This window comes from Osmerus eperlanus, chromosome 15, assembly GCF_963692335.1.
Source record: "Osmerus eperlanus chromosome 15, fOsmEpe2.1, whole genome shotgun sequence".
Lineage (NCBI taxonomy): Eukaryota > Metazoa > Chordata > Actinopteri > Osmeriformes > Osmeridae > Osmerus > Osmerus eperlanus.
In genome coordinates, this window is record NC_085032.1 from 1,259,027 (window position 1) to 1,279,739 (window position 20,713).

Consider the following 20,713-nt stretch of genomic DNA (forward strand, 5'->3'; position numbering starts at 1 on the left):
AGTGTGGTATGGGAGCTGCACAGACAGGGACCGCAAGGCCCTACGTAGTGTGGTCCGGTCTGCTGAGTTCATCATCGGCAGGAAGCTCCCAGCCCTACAGGACACCTACCACACACAATGCCTCAAGAAAGCTGGCAGGATTCTAAGAGACAGGGAGTCAGGTGGCTGAGCGGTTAGGGAATCGAGCTAGTAATCTGAAGGTTGCCAGTTTGATTCCCGGCCGTGTCAAATTATATTGTGTCCTTGGGCAAGGCACTTCACCCTACTTGCCTTGGGGGAATGTCCCTGTACTTACTGTAAGTCGCTCTGGATAAGAGCATCTGCTAAATGACTAAATGTAAATGTAGTACATTTACTATATGCATTCTTAACCATTTGAAATAATATGAAGTTTATTGGCCATCTTGTCATTTCTCAACATACAAAAAGGACCACACAAAATATTTCTGATCCATGATCTTCCTGCTAGGCAAATGTCCCTTCTTAGAATCTCACTAATTGAGGAACAAACTATTTTAGATATAACTAGAAATAACCGCCTCGTGGCCAACCCAAAAAAAGCCAGCGAAGGCATACAAATCTTTGCTGAGAGTTCATCAATATTTTGCATGACAAGAGATGGACTGATAGTCATCTACGTTATTTTAGGTATTCTTTGTGGAGGAGTCACTGTCTGATTGACAATATGAGTTAATGAATCACTCATTTAGGAGGCGGAGGTTTCTGTAAAAATTAAGAATTACACTGAAAGCTTAATGGGCGGCCCCAGTCCGGCCCGTGTGAGGTAAATCAAAAATGTAAAATAAATAAATGTGTTGAGCGCAGTGTTGGGTGTAGTAGTCAGACAACTTTTGTTAGGTAACGAGTAACTTAACGCGTTACTTATTTAATTGAATGAATCCGTTACTAGTTCCTTGTTCCAAAAAGTAACGCGTTACTCAAGTTAGTCTTTTGGTCGTGAGCCCTCAGCATGTAGCTAAAAGTCTAGGAAAGTTGAGGCTACTTTTCGCTAGGTACTAGGGGTGGAACGGTACATGTATTCGTACCGAACCGTACGGTACGGGCGTCACGGTTCGGTGCATGAAATTACACGGAGAATAGACGGTATAAAAATAAATAAAACCTCCGTGCAAATTAATTAATGTAATGCGAAACTACTGTTAGATACTCGTGTACTTTAGGGACATCTAATCTGTAGCTCTGAAGCTCTGATTGGTGCCGCCGTGAGTCAGAGATAGGCTAGCTAGCAGCACTAAGGACGAGTATGGCGAGTGGTGGCGACCCACAAGAGATAGGAGGACCCGTCTGCCTTTTAAAGATTGCAAGTTTGGGAAAACTTTGATTTCCCATTCAGTTACAGTAGTAGAGGCGAGAGAGTGGTGGATAAGACAAGTACTGTGTGTCGGCGTTGTTCAGCAGTAGTGGGCAGTGACGTGCAGTCTGGGTAGGCACTGCCTACCCTGCCAAAATTCAAACATAACCATTTTTATTAAATCATTGTATTTAATAAACTTGTATTTGTATTTTTACTGTTTATTCTTGTGATTTATATATGCAATATGTGTGTTATTCCAATTGTTTAGACGTTACGATGACGAATGTAGCAGTTACGCATAATCAAATAAAATAACAATTGTAGAATATGCAGTGCTTTTACTGTCCGTTCACTGCGGACGACAAGCGAAAAACTCACTTTCGCACTTCAATCCTGTATTCTTCAACATGTACATTACCAGTCAAAAGTTTGGACACATTTTCCCAATCGAGTGCCTAGCCTCTTACTGACATCACCGCACGTCACTGGTTGTGGGGTATGTGAGTGGAACTACATATAACATGCTAACGCACATAACGCATCTGGCGTGTGCTAAATGACTAAAATTATCCGACGCCATCACCCAGGTGTGCCAATCACTGGAACAAGACAAAAATGCGCCGTATTCACTCATAGAGGAACCTGGTTTGTTTTGCTTTTCCCTCCGTTGTACCGAACTCATACCGAACCGTGATGTCTGAACCGCGGTATGAACCGAACCGTGACTTCAGTGTACCATTCCACCTCTACTAGGTACCTATGAAAATATCTTAATCTGCTAAACAGGTGGGTTCCCCTTCGTTCTTTTGGTGAGCAGTCTCACGAGCCCTACTTACCCAGCGTCATGGAGCCGACCAGCTAAATAGTTATTCAAGACTTGCATGTACAGTAGGCCTATGTAGTGTCACATTAAATAATGTATTTGAACTCAAGCTTGTGTGATGCGTCGCTGTATCGTTGCAACGGTTTAGGATTATATTACAGTAAGTTGTAAGTAAGTGAACACCATTTTGCTACCATATACCTAGCTATAATTAGCTTTGTTTTGCTCCTAGATTCAGACCTAGCCCCGGTAAATTGTAGAGCTAGCTAACTACTAGACTTCTGCCTGGCATTTAACAAAATTATTTATTGATTAAAGAGTTTCTTGATTCAAGAACTTCATGCAAATATTGTTTTTCATTATGGTGGATTATTACCTTGATCCGTCTTGCTGTATAATGAGGATTGATCATGTTATATGCGAGTGACAGTGAATATTCAATATGTGCTATTGCTGAGGTCAACCCATTAAATGTACCTTCTGGGCATAAGACTGACCAAGGTGAATTGTAAAGAAATAAAAGACTTTTCTTAATATAACACAAAAGTAACTTAACGCCTTTGGCCAAATCCCAATACGCGTGTTCCCGTGAGAGTAAGTGGTGTCCCAATACTGTTTTTGATCGAGGGGTAGGGCTAAGACGAAGGGGTATACACCCCTTAAAACCAAGGGAGCTCGGGAGCTTACTTGAAACCTAGGGGTATGTGAATACTGCGTTAGCAGCAACAATGGCGGACAGATCATCCAGAGTATGAGACAGTAAGAGAGTATTGGGATTCGGCCTTACTCTCTACAGCAAGTAACTAAGTAACGTAACTAGTTACCTTACAAGAAATGTAACTAGTTGCTGTAATTAGTTACTTTAAAAAGTAACGTTACCCAACTCGGGTTGAGCGGTAGGAAATCTGTCGTCCTGAAAGACTACAGTGATTCAGGCGATTTACGTATGTGCACTTACGCAACCTCACCGACAGGAGACTTAGGAGTTAACTGTTGGTTAGCCCTCGAAAATGTCCGCTCACGGTGAAAAACGAAAGGTTGATACAGAATGTAGGGTTTTTAACAAGACATGGACTTCTAATTAAGTTCAGCCTATTGGTTCAGCCCACCACAACGGTCCCAATTTCTCATGTGGCCTTTCGGGAAAATTAATTGCCCACCCGAGCTAGTCGTTGATAGTTTGCTACTCTTCTATCAGCAAAAATTCTCATAGCGCAAGTCACTCTGGATAAGAGCGTCTGCTAAATGAATAAATGTAGTGCATGCCTCTATGATATAAAGATTTTGAATCAATCCTAGATATTCTGCAATAACTAAAAACATGGTTTGTCTTACCTGGCTCCCTGTTGAGCTCCACATCAAAGTAACACTGAGGGCAGTCTTTCACCCCCATTCTTTATCACAGTATGGGTTACCTTGAAAAGAGAAATATAAAAAACCTTTACATCAAACTCTGAAAACATTTATTGTCCAAAACTTGATATTCACCTGGTAGCTGAGATGTGGTTACTGTGAACTGTGTCTAGTCAATACAAACTTCCTTGACTAAAATAGCCTACTGTTAGAACTTTGTACTTCTGAACACTGATCTTCTGCTGTACTTTCTACATGCAACCTCTGTATGTCAACTTGGATAAATGCATCTGAACAATTTAAATGTAATGAAAATAGGTAAATCTAATCAAAGCCAACTAACCACAGGCTTTTCTCAAATCTGTCCACCCTGTCACAATCTGGACATGTCACTGGGCTGAATTTCCCAACATTGCAAGAAAAACTAAATCAAGATTTTGCTTTACAGAAAGACTACGTTTTAAAATGAAAGTGTTAATAGCTGCAAATATGACGACTCCTTTAACACAAGTTTCTTATGCCTTCTTAGAGCCATCTCACTTGGGTCTAAGGTACAAAAACAAGGCTGCTCTGTGGCAGTGTGTGAATGAATGCGTTCAAAAGAACGCGTTCATTGAACACGTTCATTTTTATGAGAACGATGAACTGAACGCAACTTATTGACAAATAATTAATTTGAACGGTGAACACGTTCTTATTATCTGAGGACTAACTAAAACTGAATGTTTTGCTTCTCCTGAGGAAAGACGCTGTCTAAATCGAATGCTTGCACCATGTCGTTGCTCAGTGCCCGTAAAATTTTCGCTATGTAGCCTAACCTAAACCAGAGCCATAGAAAGAGAGTTGCGACACTTCCATAGACTCCCATTGTTATCGAGGAATGCGGAAGTAAAGAGTGTCACATGCGACCTGTAGTTCCAAACATTGCATTTTCCACCGTTCAACCCCATTCATTTTCAGTGTTTCCGAAGCAAGTTAGCTGGTAAATTGATGAAAATCCTTCATTTTTTCATATTTTTACCACCACATATCAATTGTTATTAGTAGTATTTCATATAGCTAGCTTTAGATAAAGTTTATCGTAAGATTATAGCTTGTTTGATTCGAAACGCAGTTAGTAACATAAGCAACACTTTTACTGAAGCTACCTAGAGAGCACGTGTATCATAACCAGAAGTCAGTTGGCTTATAGTCTGTCAAATTAGTTCTAATTATTGGTGTTCGTTGGCATACAAAGTAAGTCTTCTATATATAGCTCTTATTAGCCTAGTTAGTAGAGCTAACAACAACAATGAATTCCAAATTAAGTGGTCCGAAGCAAGTTAGCTGGTAAATTCACGAAAATCCTGCATTTTTTCATATTTCGACCACCACATATCAATTGTTATTAGTAGTATTTTATATAGCCAGCTTTAGTTAAAGTTTATCGTAAGCTTGTTAGATTCTAAATGCAGTTGGAGCTAGACTGTAGGTCTACGTAAGCAACACTTTTACTCTAGCTAGCTGTACATGTATCATAGCCAGAAGATCACCGGATCACTACAAACAAAAGGAGTGGAAGAACACAGGACATATTGTACAATAAAATGTTTTATTTAATGCAGTTGGTTGCCTTGTTTATTCTGTTCTATTTACCAAACTCCTTTCTTGTCTTAAATTGAGCAGTTGCTGGTGATAATGGTTAGATTCAACTTGCATCAAGTACTACAAATATAAGTGTTGTTAATGTGGTAGGCTAAATTGTAAGTGGATTGATGAATAAAAAAAGGTTTAACAAGACCCATTTACTTCAACCGTCTAAGGTTAAACGTTAAGTGGAACAATATAGTCCTCATTAGGCTACTGTTTGGTATGTACAGTATGGTACAGTACAGTTTGTACAGTATGGTAGCTAGCATAGCCATTTCTAGCTCTGCTTCACAATATTGCGTTATGTATAAGTTCATGTAATACATACATGTTAATAAAGTATCAGACATACATGATACAACACACCAGTAACCAATTGACATTATGTGTTAATATACCGAAAATGTCCGTGAATCGAGATGGTGCTGCTGTCTGTCCCGCCGAAAACCATTTAAACAGGTTGACAGCAGTGGGGGTTTTGTTTAACTACAGGGAGCTACCGGAACCACGTGACAAAAAAGCTCTAGCTTTTTTCCTGTGTTTCACTGGCAGTGAGTGTTCACAATGTTGTATTTCACTCCATTCTACACCAAACACGTCAGGGAGGACTGCCTTTTGTAGATACGAGTCTGCTGAAGATAGCCAGAATATCGGTTTTCTTTAACCGAGCCTGTTTCATTCATCATTTGCCTGAGAAAGCGACTTCCGTTGGCCAGCTTCATTGAAAACCATTCAAACCGGTTGACAGCAGTGGGTTTTTTTGGAACTACAGCGAGCTACATGAACCACGTGATCACGTGTCGGCGAGATCAAAGCGTGTCGCAACTCTCTTTTTCTATGGCTCTGACCTAAACCAACTACAGGGCTCAACATTAACATTGTAAGACAATTTTTACTGGCCCCCCCTCCAAAAGTTGTAATTTATCATTGTTACAACAAAACCAAAGACTTATAAGTTGTGTTATTCTGTTAACATGTTTAACCATTTATTAAACACATCCTGGATATAAAAAGAACAAAAACTCGGTTGCACAGAGGTCCGTTTTTGAATGACATTTTTACAACTGATATTTCTGTATATTTTATATAAAAATGCATACTTATTATTTATAAAGATTACATAGATTTAAAAGCATTTTTTTTTGCTGCTCATTTACAACTGAAAATACGAGTGAAGTGTAGAATGAAATAGATGTCTTCTCATTTCCCCTGCAAGAGGCAGCCTCATCGTTGAATCAAAACGAATAAATTTGGCAGACCGGTGTAAAAATTGACCTAATCTCTATGACTTAAACGTCATTTTAAGTTTTTCCCTTCTCATGATATTTTCAGGCATTTAGCCTACTCATTGCATTCATTCATTAATAAAGAACCCCCTTTGAAGATTATTCTACGACGTTACCCGGCAGTAGAAGATGGAATCGCGATTCAAACAGTACCATCTGCTAACTGAAAATATGCCCCCCAAAACGTAAATAAGCTTGACATTTATTTAGTGGAAAATCGCTCATTCATAAAAAGCTCACTGGTAGCGATCATTGTCAGTAACAACGCAAAATGCGATATAGCCCTGTGTGGAGAAGCTGCCCCGGTAAATTCTACTACTACAGTACAGTACTAGACAGTCTAGTACTGTACTCTAGTACTGTACTGTAGAGTACCAACGCAATCGCTACCAAGACGAACACAGCAGTAGAATTCGATTAAACGTTCCGTTGTACAGTTTAGGCTGAAATTAATTATTTTCATGAACAGAATGACAAAGTTTAGGCTGTGGCAATGAAGTTCAGGTTAGTAGTCAGATAGTTTCACCTATTGAAAGACTTTTGATTTAAGTAAGGGGAGTGCCGAACATGTTCTGTCGCCGTTTGACTTCCTAAACAACTGTGTAAGTTAGATGTTTTTGTCGTGTGTCTCGCGTAGGCTACAGCGTTGCAATGAGCAACACTGGTTTGAAACCACAGGTAATGATAATTTCACCAACAAATCGTTTACTTGTAATGTAATGTCATAGTAAATCCTACAAAGAAAATGTATTTGTGAGGAATGTTTATTTTAACGATTGAAAACAGATGCATCATAGACCACTGTGGTATGTGTTGCCCGGGCAACAGAGGCTAATGTCATGCTAATGCTTCAGTGAAATAGTAGACTACCGTTTCCGAAAGTAGATGTGGGCCTACTTCCTTAATAATATCAGCTAATATTGTACATTACATTTCATAATTGTGTTTCACATCACAAAGTAAAATGAGTAAATAGTTATCACCCTGGCCTCTTTGCTTGTGGCGTTTCTGCAGCTGCCTTGCAGTAAAGCTAGTTAGCCTAGCTATCCCCCAAGTTAACAGATGCGAAACGAATGTTCTGCTACAGTCACGCGTGTTTTCGTGACGTTAGTGACGTAGTGACGTTAGTAACGTCAGTGACTGTGGCTAGCAAATTAGCCACCGTTAGCTTCACTTTTCACCACAAAAACGCAATTTCTACTTAAACCATGCAACGGAACGTAAATAAAAATACAACCAACGCAATCGCTAACAAGACGAACCTTTTGACACCGCCGTTGTGTATGTAGTCCAAATATTGACTGATCCTTAGGGGGGCGAAAATAAATAATAAATAAATATATATGTGAGAGAACAAGCCCTTGCCGAAGGCAAAGCACACCCAATAATAATATATATGTGAGAGAACAAAGGTTGTGCCCTTGCCGAAGGCAAGGCACACCCAATTAAATCACATTTCTAGTGATAAAAAATAAAAAGGTAAAAGTCAGCAAAACAATTGGCTTTTAATGTCAAACAGGACGTGCTCTCTTCCCTGCTGACAGCCATCTCTGCACAACCGTCTGGCTGAAACTGAAACCTCTGGTCCCTCAATGCTAATATATAAAAGCTTCCATAGCATTTCATCAGTATGATACTAAGTACCCAAGTCAACACCATTCTTCTGCTGCAGTTCAATAGCCTGGGGGAACGAGGCGAACGGCTGGCCCGTCTTAATTACGTGATATGCCGTTGTTATAAGTCGTGCAATAACACGATGGGCATCTACATTTAAATTCCTGACCAGCATGGTCAACGGCCTGGAAGATGGATTGTCAACCATCCGCTTAGCTGTCAGGCAAACCAGGTGCTGTCTGCTAGCATGGCTGGTCAGGGATTGTTTTCGAAAATTGTCGGTGCATTGTCCAGAGCGACTTACAGTGAGAGCGACTTACAGTAAGTACAGGGACATTGTCCCCGAGGCAAGTAGGGTGAAGTGCCTTGCCCAAGGACACAACGTCATTTGGCACGGCCGAGAATCGAACTGGCAACCTTCTGATTACTAGCTTGCTTCCCTAACCGCTCAGCCACCTGACTCCCTGTGTAAAAAGATCCACTTGTGTCTGCTTTACACGGGAACATACGACAGACGACACAGTGCATCTTAGTTCCATAAAAAAAGTTGCTTCCGTTTGAGCTCGTAGCTCTACTTTTCTGCCATCTTCACTTTATTGTCTCGCGCCAGTTGTTAAAAAATGTATCGCGATTAGAGAATTACAATTTGACAACCACTCGTCACTCACTGCTCAACTCTTGATTTGCAAACTGTGCGCCCCACGAGCTGCAAAGTTATTTATGCATTTAGCAGATAGCAAAACACTGCCCTCCAGTCTGCCAGAGCGGCTTCCAGGTCATCATTCTGCTGGACCTTTCTGCAGCGTTTGATACGGTTAACCACCAGATCCTGCTCTCCAGACTTTCTGAGATGGGCATCACTGGCACTGCACTCCAGTGGATCTCATCCTACCTGTCGGGAAGATCCTACCAGGTCTCCTGGGGAGGCAAACTGTCAGGCCCTCGCCAGCTCTCCACTGGTGTCCCACAGGGCTCCGTCCTTGGACTCTTCTCTCTGTACACCACTTCACTTGGACCAATCATCACCTCCCATGGCTTCTCCTACCACTGCTACGCTGACGACACGCAGCTGTACCTGTCGTTCCCCCCGACCGATCCGGGGATCTCAGCTAGGATTGAGGCCTGCCTCACAGACATCTCTGCCTGGATGACCGAGCACCACCTTCAGCTGAACCTCGCCAAAACAGAACTTCTCATCATCCCGGCTAAACCCTCCATCTCCCACGATCTCTCAATCACCCTGGGATCTGCGACGGTGACCCCTTCATCCTCTGCCAGGAACCTTGGGGTTACCATGGACGACAAGCTCTCCCTCACGGCCCACATTACTGCAGTCTCCCGGTCCTGTAGATTCACCCTCTACAACATCCGGAAGATCAGGAGATACCTGTCTGAGCACTCCACCCAGCTGCTAGTCCAAGCACTTGTCCTCTCCAAGTTGGACTATTGCAACTCGCTGCTCGCTGGTTTCCCAGCATGTGCAACCCGCCCTCTTCAGAGGATTCAGAACGCAGCGGTCCGCCTGGTCTACAATCTACCCAGACGCTCCCATGTTACCCCGCTCCTCATCTCTCTCCACTGGCTACCTATCATGGCCCGTATCAGATTCAAGACCCTGGTACTGACCTTCCGAGCAGTGAACGGGACTGCACCCGTCTACATCAAGTCTCTCCTGCAGCCTTACACCCCCACCCGTCACCTACGGTCTTCTTCAGACAACCGCCTGGTGGTCCCACCGCTCAAGACCGCCCGGTCCCAACACAAGCTCTTCTCCTGTCTGCCCCCCCCCCCCCAGTGGTGGAATCAACTCCCCACCTCCATCAGAGACACTGACTGTCTCTCCACCTTCAAGAAAAGGCTCAAGACGCACTTGTTCCGGGAGTACAATGGTACTTAGGAATGGTTCGCTTGACCCGATGTTAGTTTCCTCAAGGATCACAATGACTCTTGCTTAGAGACTTGTTGCTCTTGTGGTTAGTGGTAACTGATAAATTTTGTACTCGCTGTGATATATTGTTTTTATTATTGTTGCTTGCTTTTTCCACAGGTACACTTGTTTAACTACATGCTCTTATGGTTCTTCCCTTTGGCACTTACTTTGGTTGTTCACAATGTGTGCTTCATGTTTTGGCTACTCGCAATGTTTTTGTGGCTATCTTGTTGTTATGATCAGTGACCTATGCACTTTGTAAAGCTCTCTCTTGGAAGTCGCTTTGGATAAAAGCGTCTGCTAAATGAATAAATGTAAATGTAATGTAAATGAAAGATAACTTTTACAATGCAAATTTTTTTTCCAATCAATAATTTGCAGTGGCCCGATCGGGCCAGCGAGTTGCTAGTTTAACTGTCCCAACGTTACTTTTTACTGGCCTCGGGCCATCGTTATTGTCGAGCCCTGCAACCAACTTGACTTCGCACTACGTTACCCATGATTCATCGCACACACACAAGTAGACCAAACAAGCAACATATTCCAAGACAACAGGTGCGTTCGACTTCATGTTGCGCCGGCGTCGCCTGCAGCCCGGCTGACTTGAAGCAGCCAATGGCATTCTCAGTTTCAAGTCAGCCAGCTGTCGGCTCAGCCAGCTGTCGGCGCAGCCGGCGGCGATGCATGAAGTCGAACACAGCTATTAGCTCTCGGTCTCATAAAAATAGGTGCATTCGACTTCATGCAGCGCTGCAGTCGGCTGACTTGAAGCAGTGAATTCTGGTTAGACTTTTTGTCCGACTTGAAACGGCGCCGAGGCTAAGTCACTGTGACGTATCTATCAAAGTACCGTGAGATCGATTCGAGAACAGCCGCATTTTCTCAAGAGCAACTGCACGGGTTCTAATGATGACAGCTATTTCATGATTGGCCAGACTCACACACGACAACTTTGACGCATGTTTTGTATTTATTCTGACACCTTCAGTTTCGCCAATGCTCAAATCCAGATCAAACAGTTTAATTGAATTAAATATTTGTTGAAGGGTTTTAGTCTGCATCTTCACTAACGGAAAGACTACGTTTAATTGAGTTCTGGTTGTATTATCTTTCTGCAGATTGGAGAAAGAGTTCAACATAGCCCAATACATACAATTAGAAATTTCAGAGCACTGGTTTGTGCAAGTTCTAATGCGAAAACAATTAAATTCGCAACCATGCAGTTCGTCAGCCATGAAGTAAGCAAACAGCGCTTGATCGGCCATGACTGACGTCAACGCAGCAAACCACGAGAAGCAGGAATGTCCGACTTTAAGGAGGCGTTTTTAACTCCTCCCCGACTGCAAGCTGCAACTCTCACCGGTCGTGTCATGCAGCTGCAGTCTATGTCAAACGCACCTAAAAATGGCAAGTGAAAGCAAAGACGCAGACTCAGCGACTGTAAAAAAAAACATTTATTTTAGGAATTGATACATTAAGTACAGTTTATGGCAAGGGGTAGAGATGGATAAAGTTTCTCTAAAAAACAAGTTAAGTCTTTCATTCTCACTTTCCACCTTAAAACTATTAAATGAACTGAACTAGTTAATAATTTAAATGGTGAACAATGAACGTGAACTATTCATGTTTACTTGTATGAACTGAACTTTGAACTAGTTCATGAGAGGTATGAACTTGTACAACACTGGTATAAAATATGTGTTGCGATGCAAGTAGGAAGTGAGCATCGCTTAAACATTATACACTTATATTCATGTATTTTTATATTAATAATATAATACATTCAGGGCTCGACAATAACGATGGCCCGGGGCCAGTAAAAAGTAACGTCGGGACAGTTAAACTAGCAACTCACTGGCCCGATCGGGCCACTGCAAATTATTGATTGAAAAAAAAATTCGCATTGTAAAAGTTAACATCCTTCATATGTTTTGCCATCAGCTAAATGCATAAATAACTTTGCAGCTCGTGGGGCGCACAGTTGGCAAATCAAGAGTTGAGTAGTGAGTGACGAGTGGTTGTCAAATTGTAATTCTCTAATCTCGATACATTTTTTTAACAACTGGCGTGAGACAATAAAGTGAAGATGGCAGCAAAGTAGAGCTACGAGCTCAAACGGAAGCAACTTTTTTATGGAACAAAGATGCACTGTGTCGTCTGTCGTATGTTCCCGTCTAAAGCAGACAAAATTGATATTTTTACAGAGGCACCGACAATTTTCGAAAACAATACCTGACCAGCCATGCTAGCAGACAGCCCCTGGTTTGCGTGACAGCTAAGCGGATGGTTGACAATCCATCTTCGAGGCCGTTGACCATGCTGGTCAGGAATTTAAATGTAGATGCCCATCGTGTTATTGCACGACTTATAACAACCGCATATCACGTAATTAAGACGGGCCAGCCATTCACCTAGTTCCCCCAGGCAATTGAACTGCAGCAGAAGAATGGTGTCGACTTGGGTACTTAGTATCATACTGATGAAATGCTATGGAAGCTTTTATATATTAGCATTGAGGGACCAGAGGTTTCAGTTTCAGCCAGACAGAGTTGTGCAGAGATGGCTGTCAGCAGGGAAGAGAGCACATCATGTTTGAGGTTAAGTCAATTGTTTTGCTGACTGTTACCTTTTAATTTTTTATCACTAGAAATGTGATTTCATTTTTGTTTGTTTTTATATCCAGGATGTGTTTAATAAAGGGTTAAATATGTTAACAGAAAAACACAACTTATAAGTCTTTGGTTTTGTTGTAACAATGATAAATTACAACTTTTGGAGGGGGGGCCAGTAAAAACTGTCTTGGGGCCAGTAAGTTTCAAACCCACTGGCCCGATGGGGCCAGTGACAAAAAATGTTAATGTTGAGCCCTGACATTATACGTGTACATACGTGTTTACTAAGTGTAGACTCGGTCTAGTTGCAGAAATGCATGTTGCAATAATTGTAATGATGATGTCTTGTCACCGAGGTGAAATCAGTTTCATATTCGAGATTCAACAGACATTCATATTCGTACCTCCGTTCAGGCTCCGCGTCATATTTACGGACCGGGGTAAAAGAGTTGACGGTCAGAATGTTTCTTCAATATCTTTGTCAAAATCCACCATACAAACTTCAAACTTGTTGCACATTCTTCTACTACTGACTGACCAATTTGTACAACCTTTGATTTGGTGATAATGTTGATTTTTGATTAACCTATATTGCCAATAAATCAATAAAAACACCAATATTTAAGTGTTTCCTCAATATCTTTGTCATAAATGACCATAGAAACTTCAGACCTGTTTCACATTCTTTTACTCCTAGCTGACCAAGTTGTCCAAGCTTTGGTTTGGTGATAAAGTTGATTATTGATTAACCCATAGCCAATAAATCAACAAAAACACCAATATTTCAGTATTTCCTCAATATCTTTGTAAAAAATGACCATAGAAACTTCAGACCTGTTTCACATTCTTTTACTCCTAGCTGACCAAGTTGTCCAAGCTTTGGTTTGGTGATAAAGTTGATTATTGATAAACCTATATTGCCAATAAATCAATAAAAACACCAATATTTCAGTATTTCCTCAATATCTTTGTCAAAAATGACCATAGAAACTTCAGACCTGTTTCACATTATTTTACTACTAGGAGACCAAGTTGTCCAAGCTTTGGTTTGGTGATAAAGTTGATTATTGATTAACCTATATTGCCAATAAATCAAGAAAAACACCAATATTTCAGTATTTCCTCAATATCTTTGTCATAAATGACCACAGAAACGTCAGACCTGTTTCACATTCTTCTACTCCTTGCTGACCAAGTTGTCCAAGCTTTGGTTTGGTGATATAGTTGATTATTGATTAACCCATAGCCAACTTTATCAACTTTATCACCAAACCAAAGCTTGGACAACTTGGTCTGCTAGGAGTAGAAGAATGTGAAACAGGTCTGAAGTTTCTGTGGTCATTTTTGACAAAGATATTGAGGAAATACTGGAAAATGTGTTTTTATTGGCTATGGGTTAATCAATAATCAACTTTATCACCAAACCAAAGCTTGGACAACTTGGTCAGCTAGTAGTAGAAGAATGTGCAACAAGTTTGAAGTTTCTGTCGTCATTGTTGACAAAGATATTGAGGAAACACTGAAATATTGGTGTTTTTATTGACTTATTGGCTATGTATTAATCAATAATCAACTTTATCACCAAACCAAAGCTTGGACAACTTGGTCAGCTAGTAGTAGAAGAATGTGAAACAGGTCTGAAGTTTCTATGTTTATTTTTGACAAATATATTGAGGAAACACTGAAATATTGGTGTTTTTATTGATTTATTGGCTATGGGTTAATTAATAATCAACTTTATCACCAACCCAAAGCTTGGACAACTTGGCCTGCTAGTATTAGAAGAATGTGCAACAAGTTTGAAGTTTCTATGTTCATTTTGTACAAATATATTGAGGAAATACAGAAATATTGGTGTTTTTATTGACTTATTGGCTATGTATTAATCAATAATCAACTTGGTCACCAAACCAAAGCTTGGACAACTTGGTCAGCTAGTAGTAGAATAATGTGCAACAAGTTTGAAGTTTCTATGTTCATTTTTGACAAAGATATTGAGAAAACAGAAATACTTGTATTTTTATTGATTTATTGGCTATGGGTTAATCAATAATCAACTTGGTCACCAAACCAAAGCTTGGACAACTTGGTCTGCTAGTATTAGAAGAATGTGCAACAAGTTTGAAGTTTGTATGGTCGATTTTGACAAAGATATTGAAGAAACATTCTGACTGTCTACTCTTTTACCCCGGTCTCTAAATATGACGCGGAGCCTGAACGGAGGTACGAATATGAATGTCTGTTGAATCTCGAATATGAAACTGAATTCACCTCGGTATGTCAGTCGTGGCTTTCCAGAATGCTCGCACTAAAGATTAAAGATACTACTTATCGGAGTGAGCAAGAACAATGGCACCCCTATCAGCTACAGTAATGTTGAGCCACCGATACATAACATCGCAGGTGTAAATCACTTTTTTGGACTGTATTTTAACATGGAATTTCATCTTGGCCTGGAAAAAAATTGCTCGTATACTTCCGTATGTTAGGGGTTCAGTGATCCAAAATGATTTAGGCTAGTTAGCTCTACTCCTATAGTCTATAAAGTAAGCAACAAAAATGCGTTTCCAACGCCTCAAAGCAGTTTTAAATCTTGAACTATATAGCTTCAATTTGAAATAAGAAACTGCGAATAAGAAACCAACTTCAGTCTGATCTAATCCATCCAACAATATTCCACGTAGGCTAGAGATGAATGATGAGGATATAATTAAACAATATCGTTCCGATATACCGAACATGTTACGAGAGTTTAACAGAAATAAGAGCATGTTATTATTAAACATCATGCTAATTTATGATGGCCAACTAAGCAAAGCCACGGGACTATTTGTTTTCATAGAATACTAAGATTGTAGCTATGACTAGTAACACTTGATCGCAAACTAGATAGTCTAGACTTGCTAGCCTAGCTAGCTCTAGTTCAATTGGCAAAATCTTTGAAATCACGTTTTAATAAGGAGTATCTCTTAACGGTCAAGTACAGTACAGAAATGTGACGATCAAAATACACATTTGACATGTATATTGCAGTTTGATCAACAAATTAAAGCTAAACTAACGTTAATAGATCTTAATAGTTTCACCCACCTAAGACAGCGAAGGCCGCAACGTTGCTCGTGTCCCTAAATTGCCTTTCAAGTGGCGATAGTCACCTTTAGCACTATCAACCTGGAGAATGTTTATGTTTTGTGTCCCTCTCGCCTTACCGTCATGGCCGTTATTTTATTTTTCTGAAATAGAAATCCTTTACGGATTGCTACCAATGAGAGAGGTCCATCGTTGCCATCTACCGTTCGGGAGTGTGAAGCTATGGGGTTCCGTTAGTGCCAAAAAAATTGATGCTTTTGTACAATGGATCTTGGCGATTGCTTTGCTCTCAGTCGTTTAAATTGCAGCAGTTCTTGTGATTTGCAGCGTACCATTTGTGCCACAAATAAGTCGATGCTTTTGTACAATAGGTCTGGTTATCTACCGAGGTGAAGTTAGTTTCATATTCGACATTCGTCTCACATTCAGAAGACGCTACTTTGCAGCGTCGAGTTAGGGACCAGGTGAAAATTACCCATACAATTTTGAAAAATGATGACTTTTATAATGATTTTATGACTATAAAACCTCAAACAAACAGCAGAGTATTCCAACAATGTCTGGTATACTTCCACAGCCATTAATTTTTATTAATAATGTTTTTAAAAGAATGATAGAAAATCGCAAATCTCTGAAAATACAATGAAATCTTCACTAATCTCATTATCTTTTTCAAATTTGTGTCAAAAAATCTCAAATATACACCAGATTATTCTAATAATGTCTGTCCTACTTCCACACCCTTTACTTTTTCAAAAATGTTTTTAAAAAATGATAGAAAATCGCTAATCTCTGAAAATAGCATGAAATCCTTGCTAATCTCAATATCTTTTTCAAACTTGTGTCTAAAAATCTCAAATACACACCAGATTATTCTAATAATGTCTGGCCTACTTCCACACCCTTTACTTTTCCAATAAAGTTTTGAATAAAATTCCAATTAATCGATAATCTATGAAAATAGCATGAAATCCTCACTAATCTCAATATCTTTTTCAAATTTGTGTCAAAAAATCTCAAATATACACCAGATTATTCTAATAATGTCTGGACTACTTCCACACCCTTTACTTTTTCAATTATGTTTTAAAAAAATGATAGAAAATCGCTAATCTCTGAAAATAGCATGAAATCCTTGTTAATCTCAATATCTTTTTCAAACTTGTGTATAAAAATCTCAAATACACACAAGATTATTCTAATAATGTCTGGCCTACTTCCACACCCTTTATTTTTCCAATAAGGTTTTGAAATAAATTCCAATTAATCGCTAATCTCTGAAAATAGCATGAAATCCTCGCTAATCTCAATATCTTTTTCAAACTTGTTTCAAAAAATCTCAAATACACACCAGATTATTCTAATAATGTCTGGCCTACTTCCACACCCTTTACCTTTTCAATAATGTTTTTAAAAGAATGATAGAAAATCGCTAATCTCTGAAAATAGCATGAAATCCTCGCTAATCTCAATATCTTTTTCAAATTTGTGTCAAAAAATCTAAAATATACACCAGATTATTTTAATAATGTCTGGCCTACTTCCACACCCTTAACTTTTTCAATTATGTTTTTAAAAGAATGATAGAAAATCGCTAATCTCTGAAAATAGCATGAAATCCACGCTAAACATCATAACTCAAGTCTTTATTACTGTGGTATTAGTCATTTATTAAAACAAAGACATTATTTTTAGTGCAGGACATTTTCAGACTCTCCGTCTGTTGCAGGCAAGGCATTTCCAGTCTGTTTCTTTTCTTGTGGCGTTGAACTCTCTGTGGGTCATGTCCAAGCACTCTGCATGATACCACCTCATGCATTCAGAGCATGCAATCTATATAATGTCAAGTAGAAGAGTATTAATGAGAGTAGCAATTGTTGTTCATTCAGACGTCAAAGGATTATTCCAAAAACTATTCACTGAATAAAAACTGTGTTTAAGACATAGCAAAACTGTTCATTACTATGGGATTAACATCATCCAATTTCAAAAGACTAGTTATACTTTCTCATTACAAGCTATGCAAGGGACTATGCAATTTGTAATACTGTAGTCTGACCTTCATGCCAGAGGGAGATATGTTGCCATTATCACTGTATGTTTAGCCTGGTCTTTATTGTTTTTAAAGTATGTAGAGACTCTCCAATCATCTGGTTGCTTTGTAGTTACACATTTCTAGACTAAACTGATAGTCATGCAGTTCCAGTGGAGACATACATTTAGTCATTTAGCATACGCTCTTATCCAGAGCGACTTACAGTGAGTACAGGCACATTCCCCCGAGGCAAGTAGGGTGAAGTGCCTTGCCCAAGGACACAACGTCATTTGGCACAGCCGGGAATCGAACCAGCAACATTCTGATTACTAGCCCGATTCCCTAACCGCTCAGCCACTTGACTCCCTTGACAATTTCTTCCACACTCTTCTTTCATTGGCTCCCTTGCATAGACCTGGCGCGCGCGTGTGTGTGTTTGCGTCATCAACCCTAGTTGAATCTCTGGTTCAGGTGTCGTAAAAACTCAACCATATAGGTGTCAAGCAAATGGTCACCAGAGTTTGCGTCTCCATCTAGCCCTTGTCAAACAGTATCTCTTTAAAACAAACAAACCCCCCCTTAGTCCTCAGCCCCAAGATAAGGGTCTTGTGTGTGTACCCAGAGTTCAGATTTGGGGGTAGGCCTCTCTTTGCACACAAGGAATGCTGAACACAGTATAATTTTGTACAGAATAAAAAAGTTACATCTTCAATTTTTCTGACAGGCAGACACTCCATGTGATGGGGTGTGTCGAGGGGTTACATCAGAGTAATCTTACACATCTCTCTCTCTCTCTCTCTCTCTCTCTCTCTCTCTCTCTGTATTGACTGTATAGAAAAATTAATGCTGCACACTTACCAATGGGATACCAAATCTGAAATGCAATACTATCAAGATCCACAAGGGCCTTCGCTTCAAGCCAAGGAATGAGTGGGGGCTTGGTCAGCCCACACTCTCCTGAAATGTTGTGTTTGCGTCTCGCCAAGCTTGCGCGTGTGTCAAAGGAAAGGCTGAGTGTGTGAGAATGTGGAGAGCGCGCGCAGAGGAGCAAAGGGATACTTTTCATTGGAAATATCGCTAGCAATTAGCCAAGCATGCATGTTTCAAATATTCACAATAAATCTATATTTCATCTTACAGTCAACTTTTTCTGATATTTGTGTACTAAACATTCTCAAGAGTCTTCATGAACTTGTGATTGTATCAGAGTATCAGTTTTGCACCGGCGAATGTGTAAAGCATTATTTAAGCGTTAGAAATAAATTAGATTTCCTTTATTTCAATCATTTTTGAAGATATTAATTTGCCTTCTCACATGGGAACATGATGTAGTGTCTTCCACGTGACACACCAAGTTTGGTGTTGATAGTTCAAAGATTTGCTGAGATTTGATCCAACTTCCTGTTTGGTTGCTTTGTTGACGATTTTGATTGGCCTTACCGGACAAACGGTTTTGAAATTCAAAAATCTGCTGAAGAATTCAGTGAGGGTTGCTCTGACGATGATACCTGCCAATTCTGGGGAAGATTGGACAAGAATTGGAGGAATAGTAGCGAAAAAACGTGTTTCCTAAATCTTTATTGTACAAAAAAATCCAATATGGCGGCTGTTATAGGTTCTTGAGGCTTTTTTGTTCCTCATGAGAAATAAGGCATATCTAATGAATTTCAGAATTTTGGAACAAATGGGATGCAAATGGCATCACTTTGTAAATGGACAATTGGGGTGTGGCCGTAGAGCCACCTATGGATAATGGTGCGTCATTTGTGGTGTGGTAGTTACTCCTGGCCTATACTATCAATGTTTCAGGATTTTTAGAACTTTTTACCATTGCATACAAAATCGGAAATGCAATACCATCAACATCCACATGGGCCTTTGTTAACCCTTGTGTTATCTTCGGGTCATTCTGACCCATCAGTCATTGTGACCCACCGTCGTATTGCGACAGATTTACCGCATACAAAGACAAAGTGAAGCATTTTCTTTTAACCGTTGGGCTGTCTCAGACCCCCCACATTGCAAAGGTTAAAAGACAATTATTTTAATTTGTTTTTGTATTGGGTAAAATTGGGTAAACACAACGATGGTTCGTTATGAACCTTTGGGTCATGTGACCCGAAGGCAGCACGAGGGTTAAAGACCAAGCAATGAGTGGGGGCTTGGTCAGCCCACAATTGCCTGAAATGTTGTGTATGCGTCTCGCCAAGCTTGCGCGTGTGTCAAGGGAAAGGCTGAGTGTGTAAGAATGTGGAGCGCGCGCGCTGAGGAGCAGGGGAGACATTTCATTGGAAATTTCCTTAACAATTAGCCAAGTATGCATTTTTCAAATATTCACTAAAAATCAACTTTTCATCTTACAGTCAACTTTTTCTGAAATTTGTGTACTAAACATTCTCAAGAGTCTTCATGAACTTCTGATTGAATCAGAGTTTTTTGACTGGCGGATGTGTAAAGCATTATTTTAGCGTTAGAAATAAATTAGATTTCCTTTTTTCAATCATTTTTTAACCCTTGTGCTGCCTTCGGGTCACATGACCCAAAGGTTCATAACGAACCACCGTTGTGTTTACCCAATTTTACCCAATACAAAAACAAATAACAATTATTTTCTTTTAACCATTGCAATGTGGGGGGTCTGAGACAGCCCGACAGTTAAAAGAAAATGCTTCACTTTGTTTCTGTACGAGGTAAATTTGTCGCAATACGACGGTGGGTCACAATGACTGATGGGTCAGAATGACCCGAAGATAACACAAGGGTTAAGATATTAATTTGCCTTCTCACATGGGAACATGATGTAGTGTCTTTCACGTGACACACCAAGTTTGGTGTTGATATTTCAAAGATTTGCTGAGATTTGATCCAACTTCCTGTTTGGTTGCTTTGTTGACGATTTTGATTGGCTGTACCGGACAAACGGTTTTGAAATTCAAAAATCTGTTGAAGAATTCAGTGAGGGTTGCTCTGATGATGATACCTGCCAATTCTGGGGAAGATTGGACAAAAATTGTAGGAGAAGTAGC

General features: G+C 40.0%; 1 protein-coding gene across 2 annotated transcripts in view; it reads right to left on the reverse strand.

The window, feature by feature from the left end:
* nktr (natural killer cell triggering receptor) overlaps nt 1–15,779 on the reverse strand; it is a 52,133-nt gene extending 36,354 nt beyond the window's left edge. For both annotated transcript variants that reach the window (XM_062480313.1, XM_062480312.1), the window contains exons 1-2: nt 15,653–15,779; nt 3,474–3,553 (exon numbers count right to left, since the gene is read on the reverse strand). In XM_062480313.1, coding sequence (XP_062336297.1) covers nt 3,474–3,531 — 58 coding nt within the window. In that variant the 5' untranslated portion in view covers nt 3,532–3,553; nt 15,653–15,779. The remainder of the gene's footprint in view (nt 1–3,473; nt 3,554–15,652) is intronic.
* Between the last annotated feature and the right edge of the window lie 4,934 nt (nt 15,780–20,713).